The sequence below is a fragment of the Arachis stenosperma genome, chromosome 1 (assembly GCF_014773155.1).
Source record: "Arachis stenosperma cultivar V10309 chromosome 1, arast.V10309.gnm1.PFL2, whole genome shotgun sequence".
Classification (NCBI taxonomy): domain Eukaryota; kingdom Viridiplantae; phylum Streptophyta; class Magnoliopsida; order Fabales; family Fabaceae; genus Arachis; species Arachis stenosperma.
In genome coordinates, this window is record NC_080377.1 from 133,803,411 (window position 1) to 133,815,870 (window position 12,460).

General features: G+C 34.2%; 1 protein-coding gene across 2 annotated transcripts; it reads right to left on the reverse strand.

Annotated features, from left to right (window-relative positions):
• Positions 1-260: 260 nt before the first annotated feature.
• On the reverse strand, positions 261-6,986 carry LOC130961416 (U11/U12 small nuclear ribonucleoprotein 65 kDa protein). Of its 2 annotated transcripts, none has more exons than XR_009079537.1 (11): positions 6,678-6,986; positions 5,493-5,564; positions 4,534-4,761; positions 3,705-3,786; positions 3,391-3,564; positions 3,019-3,183; positions 2,765-2,935; positions 1,820-1,907; positions 1,536-1,594; positions 1,335-1,413; positions 261-1,148 (listed from the first exon to the last, which is right to left on the reverse strand). XR_009079537.1 is itself a non-coding variant. In XM_057887299.1 (11 exons), the coding sequence occupies exons 1-11, from the start codon at positions 6,827-6,829 to the stop codon at positions 1,065-1,067; spliced, it is 1,341 nt and encodes a 446-aa protein (XP_057743282.1). In that variant the 5' UTR covers positions 6,830-6,986; the 3' UTR covers positions 261-1,064. The 2 variants fall into 2 exon arrangements, 1 of the variants encoding a protein (XP_057743282.1); XM_057887299.1 differs by having other exon boundaries at positions 1,335-1,400.
• Between the last annotated feature and the right edge of the window lie 5,474 nt (positions 6,987-12,460).

A 12,460-nucleotide genomic window follows, 5' to 3' on the forward strand; every position in this document is an offset into this window, starting at 1 on the left:
AAATATCAATCATTCATTTAAACAAAATTATACACAAACAAAAATGGTTCGCAATTCATATATTTTAATTATTTTTAGTTACTTTAGAAACAGACTTTCACCGATAATATAAATTACATTTGTAATAGCTATGTAGTGAGAATAAATAAATGCAAGTTATTTGTAAATTTATCAAAAAATTCATGACATAATTTATACTTATATACTAAATCACAAGAAAGCAATAATCATTTGCATTTCTTAAATTTACGAAGGTGGTCTTGTGATATGTGACATTATAAACATTTCAACAATAAAAAACATCAAGAAATCAATGCTATTTAGAGGGAGACAAGATATCAGGGGGAAATGAAGAACTGAATTCATCAAAGACTAAACTATTCCCCAATTTTGGTTCAATATATTCTGGTCACTGCTTTTCCCACAATGTTATGGGTCCATTTATCCATCTATAAGAAGCAAAGATTTAAAGAGGCAGCTCTATATCCCTAAATCTACAATTTAAGCATCATGTTTTGTATGCTAAATTTAACCAACCACATGATCCTCACACAAAGTGCAGAATCTAGAATCTATCGAGTGTTTCCTCAGTTGTCTCCTGTACCAGTAACGAATTAACGATGGCTTATAGAAACAACAATTCTACTTGGCTTATCCTTTGTAGAATGGATTCTATAGCAACAAGCAATACCATCAGTGCTTAAATATAGTAACCTTAATCCAAATTACAAACCTATCTTGCGGAACTTAACATCATTCATCATACAAGTAAACTTTTTACAACCCAGAATCGCCCTTCCATGGGAAATGTAAATGGCAGCATCAAGATCAATGCTATATCACAAACATTCCAAAATGTCGTCTGGAGCTATGTAGTTCAAAGCGGAGTCATCTCCCTGGAGCTATGTAGTTCAAAGCGGAGTCATCTCCCGGTCGACATAAAGGTGCAGCATTAGCCATCTATTCTTTTACATTTAGACAAGGGGAGATGAGTAAACGACTTCATGCGATTCTCAGATCTGAGATCACAAAACTAGTGGTGCATCCCTCCTGTGCCCACAGAATCAAGTTCCTTTAGTGGCACCAGGATTCCGACCAAACTGGATTATCATTGGCTTGCCTTTAAATACATATCCATTCACTAGATTCTGAAACCAAAGGTATGTGATATAAACCATTTAATAAGATAGCCCCATCTCATGGTTTAGCAAATTCTGGAAGAACTATATGACAAATGAATAAAAAATATCGTAATGGAAAATCAGAAAACGAAATCATCTTGCACATATCAGAAATTAAAACACAGGAAAGCGAGTCTGCTGTGAGAAATATACCAGTCCCTGATGAGCCAGCTCAATTGATGGGAATGTTAAAAATGCTTGACCTCTCATCCTTCCTTCCTGAAACTCAGAACTAGTCATTACTTTTAGTCATGCTTATGCTACCAGCGAATATTTGTTTTGGAAGTCTCCTCGTATGGCATCAACAACAAATTGAAATTCATATGCGGTTTTAAAAGCCAATCAAGGTCTTACCTGCATCAGTTTTACATGAAGGCAAGACTTGGCAGTCTCAATACTTCCAAACAAGCACCCTGCCATAGCAAAAGACATATGCAGAACTCAATTGACATCCGACGATAATTATGTTATGATGAACTCATTATGTCACATATTTGGTAAAGTTATTATTCATTTTAGGCTACTAAGATGCTCATTAGGGTAATTATTATTTTTTTTAGAAGTGTATGTACTAGTCTAAGCACAAATCATGTACCGATATAACCAAACCTGAAACAGCTAAAAATGTAGCAGCTTACCGAATATTAAAAAAAAATCTTCACCAACCACATCTTTTGCCAAATTCTTAATATACAACACAGGAGCTGGATTTCCAGTGGTATAGTTCTGCACCATCCATCAATTCAAAAACACAAATCCATTACACATGCAATTTTGCACTACAATGTTTTCATAACATCCAAGTACGTGACCACTAGAAAATCATGCACATCTCAAAAGAAATTTTTGTTGAGAGAAAAGCAATAAAGAAATGTCAGACCATATAACAGATTAGATGCATTGAACAATTAGCAGTTGTCAAGTTCCTTTAGATTAACCACAAACTGATGAAACAAGTGGGCGAACAAAGAATTTTGTCACTTGAAACAAATTTGAGATTGTATACAGGAAAACTTATAAAGGTAGCTTTAATAAGATCAAGACGGGGATATTTTAAGCTACTCACAATTATTTATTTCAACACTTGATCTCTCAAAGTAGTTACCAATTCCCATAATAGAGGCAAGACAGTTTGCAAATGCTAATGGAAAACTGGAAAACATAATCAGTTAATATGATAATCTGATAAGATATGCAAGTCTGTCTACAAATAGCCTTCTACTAGAAACAATTTATCACAAAAAAACTGCTAGACATTACTCAATGGAGGCAAATATAATGACAATAGATACAAGATACAGCAACATGATACGTATGAAATTCCTTGAGAAAATTAATGTAATATAAAAACAATAGAATTTTAAGTGAAATATATTTTGTTTATTTGATCAAACTTGCCAGAACAGTGTAGGTACCACTACATTCACTGAACATATGTTAAATCATTATATTTATGGCATTGATGAGAATTGTTTTCAACCCAGCAGGCAGATACTATATTTGGAATGCAGCACTTTGACACCTAGAAGGACGAGACTTGGCAATAAAATGTGTAGATATTTAGCTACATTCAAAGTACAAACCTTAAACATTGGAAGAGATAATATTTCTTCAGGAGGCAATTTTCCACTCTCTAATTCTTCTGGAGTCAAGAATTTATGTGGATCTGGACTATCTTTTTCTGGCTCCTGTAAATCTTGGCTTCTGTCATCATTTTTACGCTCATCCTTAATTTCTTTGGGAGCAATATTGATCTGCAAAATCATCAAGAAATGCAACAACTGTAAGCTACAATAATATGCTACAAGAACCAATCAGATGGAAAGTAAACAAATACCTGCAAAACAGGGTTCTTCTTCTTGATTAATGGTATTTCTTTTGGGACTAAGGTGGCTGGTTTTACTCCAACATCCTCATGAGCTACATCTTTATCAATGGCAGGGCCAATAATTGTCTCACGCCTGGCACGCTTCTTAGGCTTTTCTGTTGTTGGCTCTACCTCCTAAAATTCTTTTTTTTACTTTCCTATGGTAACTTAAGAATAATGAATGAAAAAACACACACACACACACACACTCACACTCTTGTTGGTATTAAAAAAGATGTGCATGAAATAAATGCTTTACACGAATTTGAAGCATTTAAGCATTTTCCATTGCATATATACATCGCAGTGGATTAGATGCTAAGGAAGCAATGGTGATGATACCTCTTCTGAAGATTCCATCTCTGATTCACCACTTGACAGATCTGCAGACTGAGGCTTCAAAGGTACCGGAGGAGGGGGAGGTGGTGGTGTTGGCACGGCTGGAGGTAATGGCGGTGTTGGCAATGCCATACGAAATGGAGCTGGAATGTTCATTTTGTTCATTAAGTGTAGAACCTATATTAGATAGGTAGAAAAATTGTGATCACTATTTGCTACTCAGCAGAAAAATAAAATAAAATGAAAAAAAGAATTCCATGGGTGCTGGAGAAAGAAACCAAATGAATTTTTGCATCCTCAGTTAATACTGGAACAACCTGAGTGTAAAATCGGGGAACAGCAATCAGAGCATTAACAATGTTGGTCAATATATTTCCATCCGGCGGAGGATAAGCATACCTGTTAAACCAATTTGATTAGAGTATACCAAAACCAAACCAAATTTTTATACACCACACTGCAAAGATGGTTCGAAAACCATGCATCATACTTTCTACAACTAAAAAGTAGGATACATGACAACATACTATAAGTACACATAACTATTATTCATAGTTATTCATGTATTCAGCAGCAAAGCACTAAAATAGTAAAATATAGATTAAAATAACAGTTGTCAAAGTTAGTTATCAATGGTTATCATTTGAAGTTTCCATAGTAAATTGAACATTAGGGCAATAAATGGCTACAATGTATCACCAGATAATAATCTATATCTTTTTTCATAATGTGAAATAGAAGAACAAATATACAAATTGTAAGAAGTAGCAGGTTGCAGTGGCATTCTGCTTCGCCTAATATGTTATTCTTGAATTGCATGCAATAAGTAAACACCAAACACAACATGATGTTAAGGGAGACTTGAAAAAGATGAAAAGCAAGAGGGAGAGCGATTAAATAAACATACAAAATATAGACTTGATTGAAGAAATTCTCATTGAAAAATTTCATGATTCTATACTCTCACAGCCTCAACAACATATAAGTAGAATCAGACTTTTAATCTACTATGATTTTTTTAGTGTCTTTTCATTAATCTGTTTTTTATTTAATCTTCTTGACCTATCTGCCATATTTAAGTGCCAAGGGGAATCCTAAAGCAATAAAAAGCAACAAATACAAAAGACTGCAATGTCAGAAGTGTACTCAAGGTGAGGTGGAAATGGATAGTCAACACCAAGTCTTTCAGCAATTGGCTCAGCAACAGGGAAACATCCTGATTTTGTATCTCCATCAATAGCTTTGGTTACAGTTGTATCTTTAACCACAGACGCTTTAGAGTCCTTTCCCAGCTGAGCTACACTGCCTTTTTTGCCACTTTCCATTGGATTATTAGCTTTCTCTGCTGACAATACTTTACCAAGAAGCCTCAACCTAACCAACCCCATGAAAGTGAAGTCACAATCATACAAAGAATACAGTTTCTAATAAACTTTACAACGTTATATTTATATTAACCAATTCAGGGCAAGTATTTTACTCATAAAGTTGAAAATCAGGAATCAATTGAAAAAGGATATCAGGATAATGAATATGAAGTAGAAATATAGAATTAAGAAACAACAACAAAGCCTTGTCCCACTAGGTAGGTGGGGTCGGCTACATGGGTCCACAATGCCTTTGCGCCCTATCATTTATAGTGTTTGAAATAAGCTCATTTGGGCTTAAATTTCTCCTGATCACCTCATTTAGAGTATTGTTAGGTGTCTCTCTGCCCAGAACCATTGATCTATCCTCCTAACCGAAGGTTCTGCTAGTTTTCTCTCCACATGTTTATACCACCTAAGACAATATTCCACCATCTTTTCAATAATAGGTGACACCCTGACTTTCTCTCGTGTTTTCGTTCCTTATTCTGTCCATTCGAGTATCTATCAAAGCACTCTCATCTTTGGCACACTAAGCTTATTTTCATAGCTAGTTTATGATTTACATCAACCTCTATTTTTATATTGTTTTGAATAATACAAATAAGAAATATAGAATTAAGAAAATGCAAAACAAAATTAATATACACTAAGGCCATCTCTTCTAATATGCAATTGATTCATTTAAAAAATTGAACCAAAAGAAAGGTAACAAATGGTTCAAAGAAATTAAAATACCCATGTAGTTGACGTTGTGCTTGAGATGCCAAGATTTCATTTTTGAAATCTACGAAAGCACAATTCCTCAACCTGAATTATACAAAACAATTATGATTAACATTCATGAACCAAAATAAATTGGAACAAATATTATCAATTGATTAAATAACAGTGAGATTTTTTTGTGAGGCACCACAAACAACAACAAAGCCTTTTTCCACAAGGTGGATTAGCTATAGATCTAATGATGTTACTGTAAAAAAGTTTCACAAAGACATGAAACACCACCATCAACAAAATGGCATGGTTCAAGTAATTAAGTATCAGTGAACTATAAGCCGCTGTGCAATGGAATTAATAAAAGCTGCTAAAAAGCTGAGGCTAATATACAACATAGTAGCATAAAAAACAAATTGTTCTAGGAAGATCTCTCACAGCCACAATCTAAATTCGAAAATCGTGAGATTTGTCAGTCTCCCAAAAGTTCTTTCTTTAATAAAAATGAAAAATTATATTAAGTTCACGTTGTAGCCTACTGCCTACAGTTTATTTATTTTCTAGTTTAAAACCTTTAAATTTAGTTACTTTGTTTTTGTTCATTATGCCAAAAAGCATTTCTACTCATCACCTTATTTCATAGGCCATGAATAACCAAATTCATCATCCAAAGTAATTCACTAATTCTTTCCTTAAAAATATATACACAACAAATGGCCCACTAAATGGCTAATGCCTGACAAGACGAAAAAACACCATGGAACTTAGAAAAGCACCAACTCCACTAATTCGTTCCTTTCCTTCTTGTTCACCCTACCATTTCATGAAGGATAAAATAACATTTATGTTTTCTCATTCAATTAAGATCTCCAATGGACATGGAAATAACCCAAAACCAAAACCATCCTAATTTACAACATGTATGCTCGAAAACCATGAAACAACAATCAAATAAATGTAAAGCATTTCATCAAACACCTAACATGCAACACCATATCCCCATAACCTATCACTATGTTCTTCCATGTCTTACAAAGAATAGACTGGTGGCAAAACAAAGGGTCAAAACTCGCCAAGGCAAATCAATGGAACCTAATGATGGCACAAATCCTTGCATTACAAACTTATTGCCAAAGAGTGATATTAGTGAATTCTAAAATGGAGAAGTTTTAAATAAATATATAAAAGTAGTGGCAGTTAAATTACCTTCCAGTAGAGCAAGGACGAAGAGAGGAAGCACCATAATGAGATAAGAGGCGAGAAAGGGTGTCATGAGGTATAGCTTCGGGAAGGTGCTTAATCAAAAGGGTCACTGGTGAATCCATAGCTGGAGGCTTTGAATCTGCAGAGTGATACATGTGGCTACCCAGAAATGTTTAAGTGGGCATTACCAGCTTCAAATGGAGAATGGAGGCGGCGCAGGAGTTGAACGGACCCAGCGGAGTAGTGATCGAGAGAGAACGGAGCAAGGCTTGATTATTTTAAATATGCAAGGCGACCCAAGTGTAGACCTTTTCGTTTTATGCAAAAGAGATTAGCTTGCTTGATTGTTTACAAAGTGAAAGTGTTTAAAGGGAATTGGACTCTTGTTTCTAAGCGATTACAATACTCCCTTTATGTTTGGAGTTTTAAAACTCCATATAATTTTAACAAAAAAAAACACTATTAAAATTTAAAATTTAATTTATTTTACGTTGATTTAGGTTAACATTTAATGCATACTAATGAAATCAATAAATAATTAATACTTTTTTTTGAAAAACTACAAACATATTAATTATAACTTATAAAATATATTTTTAATAAATGATAATTATAATTATTATAAGAAATTTAATATGCTCTATTAGTATATAAGTTATTTAATTAGTTAATAAAATCTACTTAATTAATAATTTTATATTTTATTTATTTTAATTATTTATTTAAAATTATAATTTATTTCATAAAGTTTATTTAATATACTATTTTCTTTTGTTTATTGAAAATAATGAATTTGTTCACCGACAAACTTATTCTTATTTCTGTATAATTTGAATCGTATTCGTATATTTTTATTTTTTTTATTAATCTAATTTTATTCACATATTTGAATTTTAAATTTTTAAAATTTTTTATTTAAAATTTAGATAGATATAATTTAAATTAATAATTTAATTTAATAAAAATAAACGTATTCATGTTATTTTTATTATCTTAAGCAAAAAATATCTCCAACTATATTTTCTAGGTAAGATTTATTAATCTTTTCAGATATTATGTACTTATATATACACTCTAATATTATTAATTTGAAAGATTACATATATCTATCTCTTTTGTTGAGATATTTAAAAACCATGTTTAACCGTTTTAAAAAAATAATACGAGAACATTTATTTAAAATAAGATGAATAAGTTTATTTAAAATTTAAAAATTTTAAATAAATTTATTCGTATTAATTTTAAAATACTATGAATATGTTTGTTTAAATAAAAAAATTTTAGAATAATAAGAGTATTATATCTTTTTAATTCTTTTAAATTTTTATTTTTATCATAATTTTATAATAATTTAATATCAATTTAAAAATAAAATAAATTTAAATTAAAACAAAAAATTTAACCCAAATAAAATTTAATGCTAATTCTTTCCTTTTTCTTTAATAATTAAATGATAATTCTTCTCTTTCTTCTTAATTAAGGAGTACTAAAATTCCAAATACGTTAACTTTTGATTTAACTCTTTAAGAAGAGTTTTAATACTCCAAACCTTTCAGGAGTATTGAATCAGGCGCCTTATTTCTATGTCTAGAGATGGACCAAGAATATCACATGTTGCAGAGGATTTGTTTTTCTTCTATAAGATTAAAAAGTCTCAAGTTGAGTTGGTGATGAATGTTCTCAGCACTTTTTGTAGAGCCTCTAAGATGAAGGTAAACCTCCAAAAATCTAAAGCACTTTGGTTTAAAAATGTTTTTTCTATTCGTAAGCAAATATTTACTTGTATGTCTAGTATTCATTTCACTCAGAATCTGAAAAAGTATTTTGGTGTGAATTTAAGCCACTCTCGTATCTCTAGATGTAGGGCTTAAAATGTTATTAAAAAATTCAAAAACGGTTGGCGAGTTGAAAAGACAGATTATTAAATAAAGAAGGAAAGATTTATTTGATAAAGTCAGTTATTTTGTTTATTCTCATCTATTAAAAGTAAGTTTCTTTATTTCTTGCTTATACTTGTGAGAAAATCAACTCCATTACTCATCAATTCTTATGGAAGGGGCAAAGTAATGGAAGAGGTCTTTCTCTTGTGAAATGAAAAACTTTAATTGTTCCTAAAAATAGCTGGGTTTTAGCTTTAAAGATGCTCATTGTGTGAATCTCGCTTTAATTGGTAAATTAATTTGGCAAATTCGTAACTGCAAAGATAAGCTTTGGATTTAACTTTTGGTGGGCAAGTATCTAGGGCATTGCTACGGTTTGGATTTTAAAATCCTGAAAAATGTCTCTAACTATTTGCGCAATATTGTTGCGACTTTTAACCATCTGAAAGAAGAATTTTCTTGGTGTCTTGGCTCCCTTAACCAATTAGTTTGGCATGACTCTTGAAGTCCTATTGGTAAGATTGGTCTACCATATATTCATATTTCTAACTTATACCTCCATCTTGAAGATATTTGTGTTAATTCTACTTGGTAATTAGAGGGTTTAGCGACTCCTTTAACCTCTGTTGTTAAGAGTTTTATTTTTGGTATTACTCCTCATTTTGGCATCAATCCTAGATGGTTCTAGCATTCAACTCCTTCAAAAACTTATTATACCAAGGACGGTTATTATTGGCTCTTGAAGCGAAGATTTAATTAGCTGAAAACTTGTTTTCTTGCAATTTTAACTGGTTCTCTAACTTTCTAAACTTCTTTAATTGTTGTTTAAGACTCCTAACTGGTAATTAGACTTGGAGACTAATGAGAATGAGTTAGATGACTTAAGATTAGATATTTCTGTTACGAGTTTAGAGACATTAACTTAGGTTTGGAATGAACTGTGGGTGGAATAACTTGAGTGAACTGGTGGAGTATTGAGATGATGGTGTATTGAGACAAGTGAATGATTGAGGCTGATGAGATTGATGAGATAAGTATTACTAAACTTGTGCTATGAATAGTGATCACTGTGAGTGATTCTATACTATTGATATATTGAGATTGATTAGTCGTTATTCTCCTAGCAAGGACGGTGGTTAATCCCGCTTACGTCGAGATGTGAGATCTGAGGTTGAGTATCCCGCTCGCATCCTTTCGAGTCACAAGAGTGTGTTAGGCACTATATCCATGGACAGTGAGCCGAACACTATATCTATGCGGTACCATTTTTATTCATGACCAAAAGGTGACATCTCAAGGGATATGTCGGGTTGGCAGTTGAACCGACAAGTGATATCACGCATTCATCATATGCATCTTCTATTTGTTTGTTTGCTTTGCCTAATTGCATCTTTTGCCTAGATGTGTAATATGCTTACTTGCTTCTTGAATTACTTGCTATATATGCATATTACCTGTGTTTTACTTGTTTGCAATTACTTGTGCTTTCTACTGGGATCGAGGAGGCTCGGTAGGCGGTGGCGATGAGATCGCATGGAGGTTAGGCTGGCGAAGACTGTGGGACAGCGGTGTTTGTGTTAGTTAGAAATCCCTTAAGATAGATAACCCTTTTATGGTTTAAGTTTACTTTAAGTTCGAATCTTATGCTTGATGTGAAGTTATAATATTTCATTTGGTGTTCTGGAACCTTATATCTTATATATTGGGCATTGTTACCATACTGAGAACCTCCGGTTCTCATACCATATGTTGTTTATCAGATGTAGGTCGCAACTCACCTTGGTGAGTTTGCGGGATGGTGACAGAGCGGAGGATTCGCTTTTATTTTTAAAATTTTGGTTTTTTTTATATGGATTCTCTCACTTTTGTATATTGTATCTTGTCGCCTTAGAGGATTACTTTGAGAGCTAGGATGTTGCTGTTTTATTTCAAAAACTCTGTTGACGCCATGGGTTGCGGCTAGTACTCTTTTGGTTATCATTATTATTATTATATAGACACACACACACACACACACACACACACACACACACACACACACACACACAATCTTATCCTTTGCGCTTTAGTTATTGTGTCTTCATCGGGTTTCTAATATTTTATTCTATATATATTACCGTATGAGCTTTAAAATTGTCATGGTGCTTTGTTATCCTTTGCTTTACAGCATGAGGTAAGGTTTAGGGTAATAGGGTGTTACATCCCACCCCAGCACATGAATCGCAAAACGATAACTACCCTCCAGCCCACGGGAGAATAATCAGCATCGTCCATGCACAGCCAACCCCACAACAAGCAACAGCCATGAGCCGATGACCACCGATATGGCAAGGCTAGAGCAATCAACGGCCTGGGAAAACAAGGGAATTGAATAATTCAAGAGCTACACCAACGAGTGCAGACCTTAGAAGGTCAAGTAATCACGGAAGGAACAGACACCTCCTCCTCAAAGTTCTCTCCACGGCTCCCCTCAACTGGACTCTTCCACTTCCTACTAGACTCGAGAACAGGAATTTCCATGACCTGGCTAGCAAACGTCATGTTGGTAAAGAAAGCAAACAGCAAGTGGCAAATGTGCACCAACTACGCTGACTTGAACAAAGCTTGTCCAAAAGACGCCTCTCCCATGCCAAACATCAATGGGTTGGTAGACATCGCCTCGGGAAACCAGTACCTCAGTTTCATGGATGCATACTCAGGGTACAACCAGATACCCATGCACAAATCGGGTGGAAAAAAATGGTGTTCGTAACCCTCGAAGGTACATATTGCTATACAGTCATGCCCTTTGGGAAAAAAATATAGGTGCCACCTACCAAAGACTCATCATAAATATCTTCAAAGACCTCTTAGGAACAAAACTGGAGGTTTACATTGACGACATGCTAGCCAAAACGGAAACGAGCAAAGAGCTTATTGATGATCTGAAACTTATATTGGGTACCTTGAGGAAACACCGGATGCGCCTTAATAGAGGTAGAAAAATTTCTGGATTTCATGATCACACAACGAGAAGTGGAGGCAAACCTGAAAAAGTGTCAGGCCATCCTCGAGAAGAGAAGTCCTGCAAGTCTCAAGGACGTCTAAAGGCTAACTGGACGACTAGCCGTTCTCTCACGCTTCCTCTCGGAGCCTTGGCTCAGAAGGCTATCCCCTTCTTTAAACTTATAAAAAAGGTATAAGTTTTAAGTGGGAAACCGAATGCAAAAAGCCTTCCAATACTTCAAAAAGGTGTTAGCAGAATCTCTCGTACTCTCAAAGCCCAAAGCGGGAGAAACATTGTACCTTTACCTCTTTATAACATAAGAAGCGTTAATCCAAGAAGACGAACAAAAAACACAAGGGACAATATAATTCATAAGTAAAGTTCTCCAGAACGCAAAAAATGCATAGTAACTCGACTATGCACTACTCACGGCGTCCCGACGGCTCTAACAATACTTCTAGAGCTACCTTATCGGCTATCGTAGTCCAAATAGACTAGGCCGTTAAGCAAGTACTTTAGAAGCCATACTTGGCAAGGTGAATGCTTTCTTGGTCGGTTGAGCTTTCCCAGTATAAACTATGGTTTGAGCCCAGCAACGCAATCAAGGTTTAGGCCATGATGAAGTGAAGCTACCGAACTATGGAAACTCCATGTTGACGGCTTGTCGAACAACAGTTTTAGCGGAGTAGCAATAATATTAGAAAACGAAAACAGGATTACTATCGAACAGTCAATTCAATATGAATTCCCAACCTCCAACAATTAGGCAGAATACGAAGCTCTCTTGACCGGATTGACACTGGCTAAGGTAGTCGGTACAAAAATACTTGATGTTTGTAGTGACTACCAGGTAGTTAGTTCCTAAATAAACGAGGACTACCAAATACGGGATCCCTTACTACAATAGTACTTATCCAAGG

Bases quoted from the DNA above. Each gene is read 5' to 3' on its own strand.
- LOC130961416 (XM_057887299.1), bottom strand. From the start codon at position 6,829: ATGTATCACTCTGCAGATTCAAAGCCTCCAGCTATGGATTCACCAGTG. The intron at 3,565-3,704 runs GTTGTTCCAGTA...TATCTAATATAG, and splicing joins TTCCCCGATTTTACACTCAG to GTTCTACACTTAATGAACAA. The intron at 3,184-3,390 runs GTATCATCACCA...AAAGAATTTTAG, and splicing joins AGATGGAATCTTCAGAAGAG to GAGGTAGAGCCAACAACAGA.